The 21,405-nt window shown below is 46.0% G+C and overlaps 1 protein-coding gene across 2 annotated transcripts in view; it reads left to right on the forward strand.

Annotated features, from left to right (window-relative positions):
* Positions 1-21,405, forward strand: part of UNC5A (unc-5 netrin receptor A) — a 1,152,281-nt gene that overhangs the window by 955,846 nt on the left and 175,030 nt on the right. For both annotated transcript variants that reach the window (XM_069651483.1, XM_069651482.1), the window contains 3 exons: positions 6,163-6,351; positions 10,378-10,677; positions 13,055-13,142. In XM_069651483.1, coding sequence (XP_069507584.1) covers positions 6,163-6,351; positions 10,378-10,677; positions 13,055-13,142 — 577 coding nt within the window. The remainder of the gene's footprint in view (positions 1-6,162; positions 6,352-10,377; positions 10,678-13,054; positions 13,143-21,405) is intronic.

The raw sequence follows: 21,405 nt of genomic DNA on the forward strand, positions 1-21,405 counted from the left end.
GGGGCACAGGGGTGGGGTGCAGCTGTACCGGGTGGCGGGGAAGAGAGGGGCAGGCTGCGTCAAGCAAGTCAGGTGGCAGGGTGGGCCATTTGATTCCTCGGTGTTGAGGAGAAGAGACTCTTTGAAGAGGTGGGTCTTGGGCTCTTCTCTGAATTGCTAATAGTACCATGCCTCTGTGTTGGTGGTGTTTGGCAACCATTGGAGGCGTGTATGTATAAGGGGGTGTACATGACACCACCCAGTTCAGCCAATTGTCTGCGGGGAGCAGACCTTCACTCCTATCCAATGCAGCCTCTAGTTCTAGATGGTGCTTGAAATCCAAGAAAAAGCAGTGGTGCCCGGGGTGATCCCAGGGGTCGGTGAGGGCAGATCTGGTGACGCCACCGGATCCTTCCATAGCGCCTGAAAGCTGTACCTGGTCTCAGGGTGAATTTGCTCTCACTACTCGCATTGTTTCTAATGCTTTGGGCTATGCGCAGGTCATAGTCCATGGGGCCTCGCTTTTTTGCCACATGGCTTTTGGAAGCCTGTTTAAATGGACACACCGCCTCCGTGTGCTCCAATCACAGTCAAGCTCTGAAACTTCAATTCTAGTGGCATTGCTCGCATGCCCGTGCTTTCCTCTGCTTGTTTTCTTTACTTACATCATGGCTTTATATATTAAAGCTTCCCTGCCATTGGTTTTATCTCCTGTCAATCATACTATTGCTTGTTTATTAATGTATCCATATTGGTACACTACCAAATCGATCATATAATTTTGTTTTCGCTCAAAAAGGTTTTTCTCCTACATGCGTGAGTCTTACAATGTATAATTGTGATGGTTTTTCTACTAGCCTGTGCCGGGATCCGATGCCACGTTATGCAATACGTTATGCAATATGCGCTCTTGCGGCTGTGTCCCCGGGGCGTCCCGTCCCTCGGTATTACAGAATGGGCCACAAGGCCCCTAGGGTAAAACGAAAGGCGTGCGGCGTGCGTGGGTATGCCCCGGAAGCGGAAGCGTTAAAACATTCTGACGTGCGATAGAAATCAAAGGGAAGCAATGTTTATAGAATTAGCAGGAATAGGAATAGACGTAAAATGCTCGGGAAATGTGTTTAATAAAGGAATTAAAAGGTGCAAGAGGAAAAGGACCTGATAATATTGAAATATATCACTGAGACAGATAAGCAGAGTTAGGTTTAAGTTATGGACATTAGGGGGCGCCCATCATCAGGCAGGTGTTAACAAGAAGAAGAAGCGGCGCAGCGGAATGTTCACTGCGCGCTACAGCGACTGGGCGGCATGTGCTGCACTGTTACCGGTAGCGCCTGGGCACCCAGCCTCCATTCCAGGGGGGGTGCGGGAAGGTAGCGGGGGGACAGATTGGGCCTGATTCACAGAACATTTTCCTCTGGGATTGTGCCGTTATAAAACACTTTCATGAATCAGGCCCATTGGATAGTGCGGCTCCAGTCGTGTAAAACGAGAGCAGGCAGAACAGTGAGAAAGTAGAAGCCAGCCCTTACCCACAGGATGCGGTCCGATTTGCGCCCTGGTCAGCGGTAGCCTGATAACGCAGAGGAATAATGGGCGGCCTTCTGCATTGGTCGAGAAAGCACCCTGCTCTTCAACCAGAACCCCAAGACACGCAGATTTCTGCAATTGACTTGGTTTCCATATCGTGACAGCGCATCGTTGGTTGGGCGGAATCGTGCGCGCCGCAGAGCAGCCACGTTACTTGATAAAACAGCGGGACACCCATCTCTTTCTCTTAGGGGAACCTTCTGACTGTACAAAGAGTGTGTTCCGTCTGAGCAGCAGCCGGGCGAAAACCCTGCAAACGTTTTGTACTTTTGGCTCTCTTCGGAAAGGTCCCTTGGCATTACACAGCCCAAGCGGGGACTACACTTGTCCCAGAAGACCGCAGCCAGGCACTTAGTGCATCATTGAGGGGTCTGTAGGCAATTTGGCAGTTCCTGGAAATCCTGGTTCTATAATGGCAGGCATAAATGGAAAAATGTGGGGTTCGACACCATAAAAGTCCTTTTGACCTTCCTTCGTTTCGGCAAGTCGAATTTAAGATGTCGTAGGAGAAGGACCATTGCCCCAAATCTCCTTGTTATGATATGATATGATAGGTTATTTATAACGCACTTATTACCCAGAGGTTTCTAAGTGCAGAGCCGGAATCGAATCTGTGGTACTCCGTGTCATCTGGCTTCTTCCAAGGCGTGCGCGTTGCCCCTTAGCTATCCTCCCGAGACAAAGGCGTCATACAGTGCAAGCTCCCAGCCTCATATGCTAACACCGTTGAGTGCCCTCCTCCAGAGCGACTGGACCCACAATGACTGACTGCTAAGCCACGTCCCATGAGGCAGTGGGGCTGCCTGAAGTCCAACTGGTCCTGGGAGCCCATCACAGGATTGTTTGCCAAGCTTTGGAAAAGGTCCTCAACCCAGCAAGGGTGTGCAAAGGAGAAAAGGCTCTCCTCGATGAGGCGACGTGTCTCCAAGATCTCTGCGGGCACAATCCACCAGGTGTTTGGCGCAACGCTGCACCACCTTGGCATTACAGAGGACTTTCTGGGTAAGTAATTGGTGTCCTTTTCAAGCCTAGTTCACTTGCCAGTTCTGCAGATCTCTTGTCGATGTGACAGCCTGCCTTTTGTTACTAAGTACTGTGGGCTGCTGGTGTGACGAATCAACTTCCAGGGTAATAGTGGTCCAATGATTAATATCGGTTTCTAAACCATGAGTCAGCCGCACACCTCTAGTACACCAGATGGGATCCAAACAGATTGGAAAAACAAGCAAATTACAAACCTCCTTGTACAATTTTGGTAATGTGAACGGAACAGCAGGCTTATCGCCGAAAAGTCGTGGAACGTTGATTAGTTTCAACACAGCGGAAATACAATTATTACCCAATGATCAAAGGGGTTAGGCACTAAAGGTTGTCTAAAATATTTTATTATTATCACAAGAGACAGTTGTAGCACACTACTAAATATATACCACCCCGTAAAGGAATGCAGAGGACAGACAGTTTCAAAGAAGGAAACGGGATGCACTCTGGATACTGACAGGAGTGTAGCGGGTATAGTAATTAATCGTAATAGTTCAAGTATACTTGGTTTCAACACAAAGGGAGCAATGGGTCGTAAAGTATCAGTCGGGGCCTTCGGAGAAGGACCAGCGGGACAGAACCACAATGTACCTTATGCTGTATACGTTCTTGGTGTTCAACAGGGTCAAGTCGGTTTCAGGGCACATTGCAGCTTCTGCGACAGAGTTCAAGGTGGGAGACAGCTACGGGTATCAGGGAGCAGGCAGTTCGGGAGTGAGGCTAGACGGACGGCTGCAGGCTGGCCTATGCAGTGGCTCGGGGTCAGGAATCGTTGTCTCAGTGCTGGTCGGTGGTTCTGAAGCACTGGTCGAGGCGTATCGGATGCCTTTAGTGACTGCAGCGTAACAACAGTCAGCAGTGCAGTTGGAAATGTCCTTTAAGGCGGATGTCAGTAGATGCTTGTTGATGCGCTCATCCTAGCTTCTTCACTGGGCTTGTGTCGTCCTTTAAGGTGGACAGCCCAAAGCTGAGGAGAGTGTTGCAGGCAGCTGCCTTGTCCTTGGTTTGGTTCAGAGACTCTCTGGCACTTCCCACCTAGGATGCTTGCTGTGGAGCCTAGCAAGGCATGCTGTGTGCTGGCTGGATACCCGTTCTAGAGCTGACTGAGGGTGCTCTGGATTGAGTATCACCATCTGTTTGCTGGGAGATGTTTAGGGGAGGGATTTTTCTTCCCTCTTGGAGGTCCTGGCCTTCTTTCACTGGTGAAAGATGTAAGGCAGACTGTACCTTCAGCCAGGGTCCAATGCTGAGGTCTTCTTGTTACTCCTTGCAAAGTGTTCAGATGATCTGCCCAAAAGAGGGGCTCAGCCTGGTTTTAAAGCCAAATGGGCCCCAGTGATTGGTGTAGGCTAAGCCTACCTTTATTAATCAATCCCAGGTCCCCACCAACAATCTCCTGTATCGGTGAGGTCATGACTAGAGTGCTTTGCAACAAAAAAGGTAAAGGGGTGGAAACATGTAGTACTTCCTGTCTGTTGTAGATCAAAGGGTCTCTCTAGTTAATTGAGCTCTCCGTGGTAACCGATTGAGGTGGCAGGTGTAACTTGAAGCTGCAATGAGACCAGTCTTTCCGGTGCTGTTAATCCACATACTCATACCTTCTAAATGGAGTCCCCCTGCGGGGATGACTACTGTAATGCATGCAGTCCTACACATGACATTTCACTGTCAATCAATACTAAGGACGGGAGCTGGTTTCAGATTGACACAATGCATACGAAAGGTTGTTGGGGGTTTTCTGTCTCCTTTATTAGCCTCTGCAGCCAGGCCCCATATGGGACTGTTTGAAGTACATTCTATTCATACGTTAATAATGTTCATCTCTGCCACCAGTTGCAGAGCTACACAAAAGGACAGGGCAGATCCATGGATCCTTTGTTAATTAATTAGGCTGGCCATGGCAGGGTGAAGGTTTGGCCCTTCCCCTTCTGAGATGACAACTGTACTCCTTGCTGTCATATCCCAACCAAAAATGACAGGGGGGACTGCGCCTGTAGGCTGTGTCCACCCAGAGTACACAGGTCTATGTGTATGTTGAGCATTGAGGATAGGAAAATGTGTGCGGATCAGCCCCACACATTTTCCAGAGGTTAATCTACCATCATTCAATTTCATCTAAAATTTCCCAAAAACTCAGGCCAGCGCACACCCACTGTGCGGATGGTCGAGTTCCTAACAGCGGGTAATGGTCTTACCATTACTTTTTGCACATACGAGTGGTTGGGGGCCCAGAAATACATGTGCAAAGATACTCAGCCATGGTCAAAAAAGTTGTGATCGAGAGCAACACTCTGAGGGGCCTATCTGTGCAGATAGCTTTGTGACTAAGACTCCCAAGATCCTTCACCATTGATTACTCTAGATGGGGCTCATGGGAGTTGCAGCCCAAAACATATGGCAAGCCAAAGGTTGAAGACACCTGATAACTCATCTGTCATAAGGGAAGAACTCTCCAGAGGCCCAGCCGTACCTCCTACCTCATCATCTCAGAGGCTTGACGCTGGAGGAGGCTTGAAGATACTCCCTACTCAGCTTGAATTTCCCTTGTGCCACTATGGCAGTGCCAGGCTGCTTCACGTTTATCCTGGGGCCTAATGCATAGAAGTTATTGACATTCCCTTTGTGCATTGGGCACTTGCGATTCATGATCAATACCAATATCCATCCATATCTTTGTGGATCAGGATCAGGCTCCAGCCTCCGCTGTTGTCGCACGCGGCACTGTAGACGAATAGTATTGAGTTGGATAACAAACCAAAGCCTTCCTCCTTGACATATTACTTGGTAGTCAAGAGGTATTTCAGTGGTTGTTGTGTTTTATATTAATTATATCTGATTCCTGCTTGTGTGATGTCTCTATTCCCCATAATTGACAGACAATCCTGTGTATCCAATTCACCACACAAGGCAGTCATTTGCCCATCATAAAGCCAAAGGGGACATAAGTATCTTAAACAGAAGTGGCATGGCTTCCCGAGTCTGAGCATTCAGGTCCAGTGCCAATGACAACAAGCATGGCTATGTGTAGAGATGCTCATTATAGTGGGGAGGCGTGGGAGAAAAGTCAGTGTTTTGTGTGATGATTGCAGGTTGTTTGTGTGTCTAATGCGCCTTTGCAGTTATTGTGTGGCTGGCATTGAGAAATGTAAGCTTTTTAAAACAAACATTTGTGCATTTTCACACCACCTGTTAACCTGAGTGTCAGCCGGCGGGATCAGGTATGGTTGAAAAACTAATATTTGTATTATTCTCTCTCCCATTTATGTGAATTGTTTGCCTACATCTATCTCCACTATTTCCCCTCGTCCTCTCTCTCTTTCACGCTACCCATGTTTTTCTTTTTTCCTCCCCTCTCATTTTTCCTCATTTCCCAAATGATCTCCATCCTATTATTTTTTGGTCTACCATGCCTTTTTTTCATTCGATCACCATTCCCTTCTTTTACTTCTTCTTCTTCCCTTTTTTCTCCCCTCTACCTCACCCATTTCTCATTCTCGTTCATCCATCCCACCTTCTTTCCCACTCTGCCCATTCATGCCCTCACCACACCAGTTGCCTCTGGTCCAGAAGACGTGGCCTTGTACATAGGTCTCATCGCTGTGGCGGTCTGCTTAGTCCTCCTGCTGCTCGTTGGCATCCTGGTCTACTGCCGGAAGAAGGGCGGTCTGGACTCGGACGTGGCCGACTCGTCCATCCTGACTTCTGGCTTCCAGCCAGTCAGCATTAAACCAAGCAAAGCAGGTAAGGGTCCAGTGGTGAACGTGTGTGTTTGGTTCAGCCAGGATCATGGGAATTGTAGTCCAAAACATCTGGAGAGCCACAGGTTGCACATATCAGGCATAGCGCTAACAAGCCAAGCCACCTTCTGAAAACTCAGACACACGGTAAGTATACGGACATGCCAAGAGCAGGCAGGGTTTCTGTATCTCCGAGTCTCTGTAGTTATAAGAGTTAGCAAAAAAAAGGGGGTTCTGTGAGTCTCTCTAGCAGCACAAACACAGCCTCTTGACCTGTTCTTGGGTGGATGGCCCCTGGGAGAGTCTCAACCAAGTCTTTAGCTCACTGTCCCTTTCACAGAGAAGACATTTCCCTGCATATCAGCCTTTGTCCTGCCCAGGAGCAGTCCAGCACCAAAATACTAGGCAATTCTCCTCTGAACAAGAGTACCCACAGCAACCCCAGACACGTATTTTGGCCTTGTTGGCCATCATCAGTGAGGTGGAGCTGTGCATCTCTGAGCACAGTGAGCAAGAGGTCCACGCCTGGATTCCCCTGGTAACTTATGGTGAGGATGAGTGCACCAAAGGCTGAATTCTGTGGCCCCAAGCCCCTATTCTCTAGAGTGCCTAAGTGAACGCTCTGTTCTATAGTTGTGGTGGTTGGGTGGCAGGAAGGACACCCTCAGGTGAGTAGGGACAAGCCTGCTGCTGAGTTCTATTTCCAGGACCTGATGTCCCAGCCACTCTTAGCATCCATCCCACAAGCATACTGCTGGAGCCCCCAGCGGTGGGGAGCCTGGCCCTCCCATTAAGCCAGTGCTTGACTCCTTTCAGGATTGCCTCCATACACGACCTCCCTCCCTGAGCAGCAGTTGCCTCCTTAAGTTAAAAGAGCACACCCACCGGGGAAAACGCAGACTCATGAGGTCTAAAACAGCTTAATCAAGGACCGCTCCTAATGCGGAAATCTGCTGTACTGCGGAGCCCTGGTTGGCAAAATATAGCCAGTTACTCTGAGCTGAAGGATATTCCCAAGAGGTAAGCGCTCCTCAAAATGAAATACCAAAATTACAGTTTAACACTGTTGTAGAGTGATTTAATTTAACGTGTTTTGTTCACAACCAAACATCAAAGTAGTTAGTCACTAAAGGTGCAGTCGCTGCACCGTACTACAATTCACAAAATAATCATAAGCATGATTAATGGTATAGTATGATTTCGGCAAATCATAGTATAGCATATCTCAGAGTATATATGCTAGCGGAAGGATAGCTCAGGAGCAACATGCTTGTCTTGGAAACAAGGCAACCTGGTGCAACACAGGTTCAAATCCCGATCCTGCACTTAGAAACCTCTCATTGGTATTAAGCATTTTATAAATGAATACAATATCATTATTTTGTGAATTGTGGTATGGTGCAGCGAAATTCACCTTAAGTGCCTATTTTTCATAGTGCAATCATTGCCGAACTATTGCTTCAACTATTATACATTTGGCAGGAAGTCACTTTACTAACCAACACACAGAAGGAATGATCATGTTTATGTTACTTTGTGTGTTTATGTGACATGTTCTTTTGGTTTTGAACAAAACGCGTTGAATTTAATCACGCTACAACAGTGTTAAACTGTAATTTTTGTATTTCACTTTGCGGAGCGCTTACCTGTTGGGAATATCCTTCACACAAGTTGTAGCCAGTTTAGCCGTTGGTTTAGGCTGAATCCCTGAAAGTGGCAGCCCCCCACGCCCCCCCCCATCTTTAGGTCATTAGCCCACGTGATTAGTAACCCATTGACGCAGCCCCAGCTAAATCTGACAACCACACCACACCATAATCATTGTTCTCCGAATTGAAAACAAGTGCTCCAAAGGGGCCGAGTGCCATTGTGGTATGTCGAATGCCAGGCACCAACCAAGGCATATAGGAGAAGTGGGTACCAGGGAGATTAAACAGAATCATTACCCAACCCCTAGAGTGGGGATGAATACACTTTTACTTTTACTTTAATTCATTTGTATTGCGCAGCCATGGGCCCTGAGGCGTAAGGGCGCGGACAAGTCGAGCTAACGGAAAACAGACGGGACAGAGTCCCAGCGGGTCAGACTAGGCCGCGTAAGCAGTATCTAGACGAGAGAGCAGTAGAACAACCAGGTCTTAAGATCCTTCATGAAAGCCGTCAAGGAGGACTTTTGTCTTAGGCTCAGCGGTAACGAGTTCCACAACTTAGGGGCGACACAGGCTCATCTCAGCCCAGCACCCTACCACACCTGTCACAAATGCAGATCAAACACACAGCAGCGCTCGCACAAAGATTCTCTCTCTTTACTCTCCAGTGCACATCTTCTCCAAAATCACCCGTTGCAAATGTGATGGTCTGTACAACTACCCGCGGTATGGTGCATGGATAGGAGACTGCAGACACGCATTTAAAGGTACAGATACCCAGACTCAGAAATCCCACCCCACAGATACTCGTTTCCTACCCTTTTTATCTGACAGTGCTATGCACGGTTCTATGTAATTTCCTCAAGATTTTTTTTTGTAGGCCATTTTACTGCAAATGTATGAAGGGGGAGACCCCAACCCCACCCGGCACCCGCTCCCCCCTCTACCTTTTTTATTACCCTAACCCACTCTCCATATACATTTGAGGTAACATTCATTGATAAGAATTCGATGATTTCTCCCTCAATGGAAAAACCAACGATGAAAATCTACCTATCCTCCATGGACTGTTTCTAGAAAAAATGGTCAGCCCGTAAATTGCCCTCAAAGGTGGGGGCACCTATACGATTTTTCTACCATGAGGTGACTTTGGATACTGTGACATCCATTTATGGGCGTAATTTTAGGGGGGGACAGGGGTGTTTGTCCCCCCCAACTTTCACGGCACACCGTTTTGTCCCCATTCATTTGGCTGGGGCACCTTTTCTTAAGATATCATGTCCCCACAACATTTTCAGCAAAGTTACTCCGATCCATTACAGCCGCCTTGCACCCCTCTGCATATGGCCTGAGGATGCTGTAAGCATGTTGTCTATGGAAGTAAACAGAGTCAGCATTAATGGAACAAACTTTGGTCACTGAGATCTTGGCCCCCGGTTCCTGAAGCCCCCACAAAACCCCACCACTAATGAACAGCCAGTTCCATATTTGGGATGAGTGATTGATGCAAGATACAGTCCTTCCCGGCAATGGGCCAGGGTCACAGTGACCTCTGGTGGGAAAATGCTTACTTTACAGGCTAAGCAAGATACTTTATTCCAAGGACGACTATTCAGTTAAATAAAAAGTGGTGTTAGTGGAACTTTTGCCATTCTTACAACACCAAGAAGCACCAGGTCTCGGGAGGATAGCTCAGGGGCAACGTGCTCGCCTTGGAATCAAAACGACGCAGAGCAACACAGGTTCGGTCCCCGGTCCGCACTTAGAAATCTCTGGGTATTTAGCGTGTTATAAATAACATATCATATCACCCCACTATGGGTTTTGGAGGAAAAGTGGAGGAAATACGTCCTATGTATGCTTCAAAAAGGGTATTTCCCCCAGTGTCCTTAAAAAATGTGAAGATTTCCCACAGGTGGAATTACCGCCACAGTAAATGCTCCAAATCCCCAACTGAATCCTTATGACTCCTTGAATGGGGACTCGCAATCTGCTAGATTTACCACCAAAACAAGACAGGAGAAGTAAACAAGTAAAAAATACCACCAAACACATACTCAGGCCCACATTTTCTGAAAAGGCAGCAAGTCTGGGGCAGAGTCAGCCTCAGGTGAGGCTAACGCTTTGCATGTGCTGACTGTCCCCACTTCCTTCAACCTTTCAGAGACATACGTTTGTCGAGGAACCTCCCAGGTTCCCTTTGCAGGACTCTGTATCTGGTGATTGTCCACATGTATGAAGTAATGTGACCCATGTCCCGCTGTTTGGCCCCGTCAGTCGTGGCAGCTGAACATTGTGAAAGACCCAGCCCATTATGCAAGCATTTTACATCAGAATGTTCTGGAAGGCTTGATTTAGAATCTTCCATCTCTGCCCATCAGATGACCCGCACCTACTCACCATCCAGCCAGACCTCAGCACCACCACCATGACCTACCAGGGCTCCTTGTGCCCTCGCCAGGACAGCACAAGCAAGTTCCAGCTGACCAACGGGCACCTGCTGAACCCGCTAATCAGTGGGCGCCACACACTGCACCACAGCTCACCGGCCACCGATGCATCAGACTTTGTGTCCAGGCTCTCCACGCAAAATTACTTCAGGTCCCTGCCACGCGGAGCCACCAACATGGCCTATGGAACGTTCAACTTCCTGGGAGGACGCTTGATGGTCCCCAATACAGGTAAAGCCTCTCTCTGTTTTACTTCATTTTTCCTGACCTTCTCTCTCTCCTGTGGGGTATTGTTCCTCAATTCCTCTCTCTTTATTCTACTGGTTTCTTGTTCCTGTTACTCAGTGTTATGCTTCTGTCATCAGTGTTACTGTTCAAGCTCTTTTTCTATATTTCTCACTATCACTCGCTTCCTCTGTCTCTCTCTCTATCCCTCTCTCTTTATTTCATTTGGTGTTTTTATTTCTTCTCATTTCCTAAGTGTTGTGTTTACTCTCCCTTCTCTCTTTCTCTTTAGTGTTATGGTTCTAGCTATTTTCTCCTGTTTTTCTCCCTCTATCTCTCTCTCACACACATACATACACACACACAAAAACACACATACCCTCCCTCTTTGTTTGTTGTTGTTGTTATCTTCTCTCTAATTAGCGTTGGAGTTATTTTACCTTTTATCTCCTTAGCATTTTTGGTTTCTTGTCTCATCGCTCCTTAGTTTTGTGGATTTCTCTCTTTTTATGGTTCTCTTTCTCTCTCACATCATCTAACGCTCCTGCCTCTCCCTCTCTCATTTTTCTCTCTCCATTTCTCCCTGCCTCTATCTCCTTGTCACTCCTATTTACTTTATGTTCCCTGATCTTCTCACTCCTGAGTGTTGTGGTTGTTCTTCTCTTCTCTCTTTAGTCTTTTTGTTTCTTATTTCCTCTCCCCTTAGGGTTATGCATCTCTCATCCGTGTTGTGGTTCACTCTCTTTTTCTATGTTTCTGACTGTTATCCTCTTTCTCTCTCTCTCTCTCTCTTACTCTGTTCATTTTATTTTCTAGCTTTCTTCTCTTTCTAGAGTTATGGTTCCTGTACCTTCTATTTGCTTAGTCTTTTCGTTTCTTGTTTCCTACTGCCTTTTGTTGTGGTTTCATATCTTCTCTATTCTTAGTGCTGTCTCTTCTTTACCTCATCACTCCTTGCTTTCTTGACCCTCTTCCCCTAGTGCTGGACATTTCTCTCCCTTGATCTCTCTCTCTTCTTCTATCTCTCTCGTTCTTTCTCTTCCTCTCTAGCTCTCTCTCTACTTCTTCCTCTCTCTGTCTGTTCTTGCTCTTCCCCTTTCTATCTCTCTATCCCATTCACCCTTTCTCTTTATTATGCTCTATTTTTCCTGCACTTCTGTCCTGTAAGCGTTGTGGTTCCTCGACGACTTGCTCTTTAGTCTTTGGGTTTCTTTTTTCCTTTCCCTTAGTGTTGTGATTCTCTCTCGCTTTGTTATTGTGGATCTCTTCAATGTTCTTTGTTTCTCACTGTCCCCCTCTTTCTCTGTCTGTGTCTCACTCTAGCTCTTTCTCACACTCTTTTTATTTTCGGTGTTCCCGTCTTCTCGCTTCCTAGTATGTCCCTTTACCTTTTATCTTCTTAGTATTTTGGTTTCTTGGTTCCTCTCTCCTTAGAATTGAGGTTTCCTGTAGCTCCTTATCTTAGTACTGTCTTTTCTTTGCCACTTTCTCCTTGGTTTTATGGTTTCTTGTCTCCTATCTCTTTAGTACTGTGGTTTCCTATCATCTCTCTTCTTACTGCTCCCTTTACTTTTCCTCTTTCTACTTAGTCTTTTGATGTCTTATCTCCTATCACCTTTAGAATTGTGGTTTCCTATTGTCTCTCTTCTTAATGTTGTCTTTTCTTTACCTTTTTCTCATTAGTCTTCTGGTTTCTTGTCTCCTCTCTACTTAGTATTGTGCTTTCCTATTTTCTCTGTTCCTAGCATTGTCTTTACTTTACCTCTTTCTAGTTAGTCTTCTGGTTTTTTATCTCCTTTCCCCTTAGTATTGTGGTTTCCTAACATCTCTCTTCTTACTGTTGGCTTTACCTTACCTCTTTCTTGGTAGTCATCTGGTTTCTTCTCTCCTCCCTCCTTAGTATGTTGGTTTCCTTTTGTCTCTGTTCTTAGTGTTTCCTTTTCTTTACCTCTTTCTCCTTAGACTTCTGGTTTCTTGTGTCCTCTCTCCTTAGTATGTTGGTTTCTTAGTGTCGCTGTTCTTAGTGTTGCCTTTACTTTACCTCTTTCTTCTTAGTCTTCTGGTTTCTTGTCTCCTCTCTCCTTAGTATTGTGGTTTTCTTTTTTTTCTCTTCTTAGTGTTGTCTTTTCTGTACCTCTTTCTCCTTAGTCTTCTGGTTTCTTGTCTCCTCCCTCCTTAGTTTGTTTTTCTATCGCCTCTGTTCTTAGTGTTGCCTTTTCATTACCTCTTTCTCCTTAGTCTCTTGGTTTCTTCTCTCCTCTCACCTGGGTGTTTTTGGTTTTGGGGGTCCCGGTCTTTTCTTATCCTGCTGTTGTGGTTCCCTATGTCCTCTTCCTATTCTTGTGCTTCTCTGCTGAGCATTGTCCATCTTTGTCTCTTGCAGGGATCAGCCTCCTCATCCCTCCCGATGCCATACCACGCGGGAAGATCTATGAAATCTATCTGACACTGCATAAGCAGGAAGATGTGAGGTAAGCGCACTCCCACACCAGTCTGGGATTGCACAATTGTGTTATAAGGGGAATGCGGGGTTGGGCATCTGGGATGGAGGGCACCAGAAGGCAATACACAGTGTGGAAATGCACAAGTCAATCTACCACTTAAATTCTCGTTGTGGGCTCCTTTAACATCGTTCCCTTGTCATCTTATATCCCGTCATCTATGCCAGATGAGCTGATACCCAACTGGTGTCCCTCGCCGTCTGGTTCCACACATCTTTCTGTAATAAGTAATATTGTGCTCGCTGTTGTGAAATTGTGATCTCCTGTTAAGTTCTGAGTTGAACTCATCAGTCAAATCACAGCGTTGTGTGGGTAGCTGTCCTTCTTGCTCCACCTCCCTTTCCTTCCCTCTTTCAATACCGTCTTTTTTCTCTTTCTTCTTCTATATTGTATCCCAACACACACACACACACACTCCATATGTGGACAGCAGCCTGTGTCTTCACACGCTGCAGTAGAGGTAGCCACGTAGGTGTGTTCCTTTGCCGGGGTAGAGATTTCATTGTAGGTGTCTTCACACGCAGGAGTAGAGGTAGCCATGTGGGTGTCTTTCTTACTGTGCAGGGGTAGAGGTAGCCATGTGGGTATCTTCATGCACAATGGTAGAGGTAGCCGTTTGAGTGTCTTCACATGCAGAGGTAGAGGTCACTTTGCAGGTCTCTTCACGTGCAGAGGTAGGGGTAGCTATGTTGGTGTCTTCATGCGCAGGTGTAGAGGTATCCATGTGGATGTCTACATATGCAAGGGTAGAGGTAGCCATGTGGGTGGTTTCACATTCAGTGGTAGAGGTAGCTGTGAGGTTGTCTTTGCATGCAGGGGCAGAGGTAGCCATGTTGGCATCTATACGTGCAGTGGTAGAGGTAGCCGTGAGGGTGTCTTTCTTACTATGCAGGGGTAGAGGTAGCCATGTGGGTATCTTCATGCACAGTGGGAGAGGTAGCCGTTTGAGGGTCTTCACATGCAGAGGTAGAGGTAGCCATTTGGGTGTCTTCATGAGCAGGGGTAGAGACAGCCGTGTGTGAGTACAGATATCTCTGTGGGTGTCTTCATGCACCGGAGCAGAGGTAGCCATGTTGGTGTCTTCACATGCAGGGGTATAGGTAGCCATGTGGGGGTCTTCACGTGCAAGGGTAGAGGTCGCTCTGCAGGTGTCTTCACGTGCAGAGGTTGAGGTAGCTATGTTGGTGTCTTCACACGCAGGTGTAGAGGTATCCATGTGGATGTCTTCATATGCAAGGGTAGAGGTAGCCATGTTGGTGTCTTCACATGCAGGGGTATAGGTAGCCATGTGGGGGTCTTCACGTGCAAGGGTAGAGGTCGCTCTGCAGGTGTCTTCACGTGCAGAGGTTGAGGTAGCTATGTTGGTGTCTTCACACGCAGGTGTAGAGGTATCCATGTGGATGTCTTCATATGCAAGGGTAGAGGTAGCCGTGAGGGTGTCTTCACGTGCAGTGGTAGAGGTAGCCGGTGGGGTTATCCGCATGCAGGTTTACTCGAGTGAGTTTCTTGACATGCTGGCTCCGCATGCAGGGTCTGTCTTGCCGAATTATCCAAGGCCTGGCGCTGCCATGGGTGCGCCTTTTTTTCTGCACATAATGGTGATGGGTTGTGTCTTTTCCCGCACTGCTGCACATGGAGACTGCTATTCACATACGTGTTTGCTATCTCCTGGCTTGAGCCATGAAGGCTCCCTCTTCCTGCTCTAGTCTCTCTCTCTCTCTCTCTCTCTCTTCTCTCTCTCTCTCTCTCTCTCTCTCTCTCTCTCTCTCTCTCTCTCTCTCTCTCTCTCTCTCTCTCTCTCTCTCTCTCTCTCTCTCTCTCTCTCTCTCTCTCTCTCTCTCTCTCTCTCTCTCTCTCTCTCTCTCTCTCTCTCTCTCTCTCTCTCTCTCTCTCTCTCTCTCTCTCTCTCTCCTCTCTCTCTCTCTCTCTCTCTCTCTCTCTCTCTCTCTCTCTTCTCTCTCTCCCCCCCTCTGCATCATGCGCGGCCTGCACCTTTCACTTTCTCTCCTTCCCTCCCACCTTCCCTTCTTTCCTCGCTCTATCCTTCCCACGCCTCCACTCCTCCCTGGCATCTCTAGAATGTTCTTCTTCATTGGCTAATTTCCTCTCTCTCCTCCTTCTCGCACGACCCCTCCCCACCCCTCCAGTCAGAGCAATTCAGAGCTTATTACACCAGCATGAAGTTAAATTGCATTTACACATTAATTAAATTGCTCTATAGGTCAAATGTGTCAATCAATTGAACAACAATGAGTGAAGAAGTTTCTCACTCTCTCGCTTTTCTCACTGGCCTTTACCGGCAGCCATTTTTGAGGGTTTTCCTGACTTGCAGGCACCTAACCGCCCACTCATTCCATGATATCCTGCTCCTCTTATTTATGTAGTGGCCCCTCCCGGGGGTGTCCAGGAGCCACATGGGAGAAACCAACTAGTGTTCTGGCCTATGGGACCCCAGGTGTCAAACGAGCAGGGTGTCAGCTTTCCCTGCACAACCAGCTTCCATTTCTCGTTTCTTAGGTCTAAGAGTTGGGCTCTGCTACCACTGCTCCTTTCATCAAATAACCTTTATTGCCCCCACTCCTACACCCTCTCCCCAGCCTTCTTCCTTACTCCTTTTCAATTAGTTGCTCCTCTCCTCTCCCTCCTACAAGTTCTCTTTTCATGATCTCATCACATTTCCCCTCTCTGGTCTCCTCTGTTCTCTTGTTCCGTGTTCCTCTCGTTCATTACATTTAATTGTGCACTTCTACATCTCTGTGCTCCCACACGCCTTTGCTCTGAGGGTCAATGGGCCTGTGTTAGGGATATTTATGTGGCAACCATCGATACAGGGAATGTGTCCACTGCACAATCAAAAGTGCCACACAAATATTCCTTTTTGGTTCAATCTTGTCCTGTCTGTGGTTTATATAGAACCACGTAGGTCCCTCACCCCAGGGCCCCAGATAAGCCAAAAAGCAGGCCACTGAACTGAAAGAATATATGTTTATTACAGAATAGGAACATTAATATCTGTACAATCACAGATCACGCCACCTCACTACATGGCCCAAATGCTTTTCTTTCCTAATAATTCTTTTCCTCACCAAATTGAAAACGCCAGCTGGTTCAGGATAACACAGATCCCAACTCTTTTGCCCTACAACAGGTACAATCAAAACACTTTGCCAGGGGTTCACATAATAGCATGTAGCACCTTGAAACATGCCAAGATCAGCAGCCTGACAAATCTATATGAATTTTAATTTTAATAATCCACAGTTTTTTTATTTTCAAAAACAATTTCACCCCTGCAACACTCTCTATTTGTGTTATCTCCCTGTGCACTAGGCAATGCAAACAATTTCACCCCTGCAACGCTCTCTATTTGTGTTACCTCCCTGTGCACTAGGCAATGCAAACAATTTCACCCCTGCAACGCAATTTCACCCCTGCAACGCTCTCTATTTGTGTTACCTCCCTGTGCACTAGGCAATGCAAACAATTTCACCCCTGCAACGCTCTCTATTTGTGTTACCTCCCTGTGCACTAGGCAATGCAAACAATTTCACCCCTGCAACGCTCTCTATTTGTGTTACCTCCCTGTGCACTAGGCAATGCAAACAATTTCACCCCTGCAACGCTCTCTATTTGTGTTACCTCCCTGTGCACTAGGCAATGCAAACAATTTCACCCCTGCAACGCTCTCTATTTGTGTTACCTCCCTGTGCACTAGGCAATGGAAACAATTTCACCCCTGCAACGCTCTCTATTTGTGTTACCTCCCTGTGCACTAGGCAATGCAAACAATTTTGTGGCACAACATATTTTTAAGAACAAAACACTTTTTAGATATATTTAAATACATACATACATTTGGAAACCTTCTTCCTTCACCAGAACGCAATGCACAATCTCCCTTCTATCAGGAGTCTCTCCCTCTCAGCAGAGAGTGTGCTTTTCAAATCAGGGACTTGGCTTTGCTTAATAGTGACAAGACACTTTCCTGGCCCAGCACAGAAAGCCAGAGATTCAGTTTACACCCAGCACCCAGCAGTTTTAAGGAATTGTCTGAGAAATGATTAACAGTTGGAAATTGTGTTTTCTATAGACTCCACCATTTAGGGAATTCTGTGGTTGGCAATTAGAAATAGGAGTACCCAATTATTTAATGGACTATATTTTTATTCACACTGGAAGAGATGTTGTTCAGTTTGAATTTCAACAAAATCACCCTGTGTTAATTTGCCTATGTGCAAATTAATTACATTATTGTTTAGTAAAAATACTTTGGGTCTACTTTGTGAGCCCACCCAATCAATACTGGGAAACTATTCATCAACCCCCCCCCCCAGACTTAGTTGGGTTGAACAAATTGACTTACACAAATGTCTCTGGGTTTGTGCTCAGGAAAAAGGACATTTAGGCTCAGTTCATCTGTCAAGTACAGGACATGGACCCTCGGAATCCAACATCAGTCATGGTTATTCTTCAGGCTCAATACCTTTATTATGCCTCTCCTTGGTCATAGATCCCAACCCCTTTTAGTCCTTCCCAGGCATCCTCTAACAACGTTGGTCAGCAGTTCCAACTCAGATGAAATCAGGCAGTTCTCTCCCTGACTACCATTGTGTGACTCCTTATAAAACCATATTCACACCCACAATTATTAAAATTAGGATGTCCCAGTTTATTGTCTCTTATTTGGGATTGGACCACGATTCTCTACCCCTGCAATCTAGGCCTAGCCCCTTTTCTTTTGATTGGTCCCTTCAGTTACCAAGCCCAAATTTGGGGATGGATCAGTCCAAACCCTTGAATTTCCATTTCCACACCTTTCAGTCTTGCATTTAAAAAACTACAACATGACAAATATGTTTGCTTTATAGTAAAGCATAACAATGTAATTATATTTGGTTTGTTCTCATCATGTTGGACTCATTCAAATATGTCCCGTCGTAGCACGACATTACAGGTTTGAGTGAAGGTTTGTTGTGGTATGTTCTACAATTGTAACAGTTAAAAACTTGAAATGTTCTATACAGAGATCTAAATTAATAAGCTATCATCTCTGTGAATCTCTGCTTCATGACATTTTCTGGGGAGCTAGAAACACATCTGAGGTAGTTACTCCTGGTCGGATTGTTATGAGAGGTAAATCAACGGGTAGGCCTTTTATATAAGATGTACAGTGATATGTGTCCCCTTATTGTGCGATGTATGGTTCCTGAGAAAATTTACAACATATGATTGTCATCTAAACTTATGGCAATCTCCTAGCATATATGCATATTCTGACTTCAATAGCATATTATGTTTTGTTTCCACACTGAACATGAGGTCTGGACATCCCTGACATATCTTTGAGAGCAGGCTTCAACCTACCATAAATTCTTTCTTTGTTATTGCTGTGCCTTCAAAAGATGCTTTATTTATTTATTTATTTATTTAGTTATTTGTATAGCTTTCCAAGTCCAAGGGCATCTGGGTGCTTTACTTGCCAGACAGCAAACCGATCAGGTTGCCGAGGGTTACATAGTTACGTAAAAGATCTGGTTGCAACGTGGTTTACTGGGTTGACAGTAATACAGTTCGATACAAGGAGAGTATGATAGTATATAACAGGTATTGTACAGTAAGCAGGTTTTTAACAGGTTATTACAGTAGGCAGGAGGCACGGAGGCAATATAGTACCAATATAGTACCAACAGTGCTAGGGTATATGCAGTGATACAATGGTGCTAGGTGCATTGGAGGTACGTAGGGAGAGTCTATCAGTTAGTGTGCTGATTCCTGGGTGAAAAGCCAGGTCTTGAGGTGCTTGCGAAAGGCCCGGTAGGAACTTCCAGCCCTCTGTGTGTTTGGTAGGTTAGGCTTTAGATAGATAAAAGATGGGGTAACGTCACTGTTTGAGTGATCTGAACAGAAACTGGTGCTATTTCTCCTGATCAGAAACTGGTGCTATTTCCCTTCAACAGAAACTAATACCCTTTCTCCTGAACAGAAACTGATGATTTTACACATCACAATGTCTTTTACACAGGAGACCTTTTAATACCTGACGTCAAATCATATGCAGATCTCTCCTGTGCAATGCCATCAATGTTCATCTCTAAATTATATATTTATGTTAATCTGGCACTGGCACTGGAGTTTCACCGGTAAACAGTCCCTTTCACTCCTAGATACACGCGTCTTTATTTTTCCACAATACTCTCTTCTTGTGAAAGGAGCCTTTCATTTTCATACTGTGGAAAACATAGGCTTCCGATCTTAGTTCTTTGTCCTTCACACATCTGGCACACTTAACTTTAGTCTTCCTTCTCTCAGTTTCTTTCAAAACAGTTGTAACAATCCCCCCGCCCCCATTTCCTTAATATATATCTTTAAATTGAATCCTGCAGTTTCAATTTCCAAGGTTCCTAGTTTCAAGATGCAGAATGCAAAACCTTTTCCACAGTCTCTTGGTTTTATCAAATGAAAAAGAGTTTGCTGTTTCAGTCTGCCAGTCAAAACTGTGCTTTCACATTTCCAAGACAGTATTGCTGAACGCGTAGGCCCAACATAGCCAAATGCAGTTTCCTTTTTGCCTGGGTGCAGCCCTTGAACCCCACACCTGGTTCACAAGTAGTTGCACAGAATCAAATCAGTATTTCTGATTTCCACACTTGGACCTTATTGCTGATTGGCAAAGCCTAAAACGGGAGCAAATCCAAGGGATGCTCGGAGCATCTTTGCAATTCTTGTCATAAAATCTTTGTAGACTACCTATCAAAAATGCTCTGCTCTAGTTTGCAGGCTTCGTGAATCAGGTCTGAAGGAGCCGGTGCAAATCTGCGATGCTCCTGGGCATCTTCGGAGTTGCTCTGAGATGCCCACGTGCAAATGTGATTCTAAGATTCTCCAGGCGTCCTGATGCTGCGGTGTCAGCCCCTGAGGAGCATCGGCTGCTGAGGAATACAGGCTTCGTCTGCGGATCAAAGCCCACATTCCATGTTGCTTGCCCCGGCTCCTACACTCTCCCTAGCCACTCTCTCTATCTTGTCCTCACAACTCCCTCCCCTGTAAATCTCCTCACAATGAAGAGACCCACTCCCTCTCACTGCATGCTCAAGACTTCCAGCTGCCACACCAGACTCCACACTTCCGCCACAGTTCAAGCAGTGGAAATGGATGAGGAGCTACGCTCAGAACCCTGCCTTCCATCTTCATGACGGACACTTTTCCTTTTCTCTGTTTCACTGACCCAATGGTCTGTGCACTTGCCATGACCCGATTTATTTTACTTTACACTTGCTCTAATCCCCTCTGTGGTTTACACTGGAGTGCTAATAGCAATATCACCCCCTTGTTGGGCCATTACTAGGTGGTAATGTGTCTTTGCCCTCGTTAATGGCTCTCCCTTAGCTCAAGCCCATTACCTTGGGCCGAAGGCTATTACTACCTGGTAATGACACTCAAAATGGGGCATTAATACCCAATTTGGACCCTTTCCCTGGATCCATTTGTGTGTTGAGTCGTGAGCCGATGAAATGCTTCCAAGGTCATGAAGATTGAGTCGCAGGATGACAGGCAGTACAAAATAGAAGAAAGGTGGGCCGACTAGACCAGAGATGACCGCTATGTATTGTTTAAATCATAATAGCATCATATTTATTTGTATAAATACAGTCACAAAAATGTTCTTCTATTTTGTTCCAATTGCCTGGAGGGCCATAGACGATAATCAGGCTTCCCTTATTTTTGCATATGACAGGCAGTACAGCATTGTGAAAAACCTGGCGATGAGGGGATTTGATATTTTGGAGGACTGATGAGATATAGTAAAGATGAGATAAGCATTATTGGTAGATCCCAGTATGATTGGATGGTGTGGATGAAGGGGAGCAGACATTAGAAAAGACAAAGATACTACTGGGAGGTGCTGCCTTATAATGTAATCTAAGAGCCCAGAGTCATGTTCGCCTTATAAATGACTCCCATGCTTTCGATAATGTTGCTGGGAGTCATTGACTGAGCCTAGAGGAGTGGTGTTTGGATAGATTGCCGGTAGATTGCTCACGTTGAGGGGCAGTCGGTCAGTCAATTTGCTCCCATTGCATTCAGAAAGCTACTGCCACCCTTGAGGTACCAGGACCAGTTAATGGTTTTGCTTTTCATTGATGTGATAGTAGAGTTGTGTGTTGTCAGCATGATGCTGGGGTGTTAGAGGAGATTGCTGTCAATGATGAGCAGCAGGGTAAGGGCTGGGGTA

The sequence above is a fragment of the Ambystoma mexicanum genome, chromosome 3p, assembly GCF_040938575.1.
Source record: "Ambystoma mexicanum isolate Mex_15411 chromosome 3p, UKY_AmexF1_1, whole genome shotgun sequence".
Lineage (NCBI taxonomy): Eukaryota > Metazoa > Chordata > Amphibia > Caudata > Ambystomatidae > Ambystoma > Ambystoma mexicanum.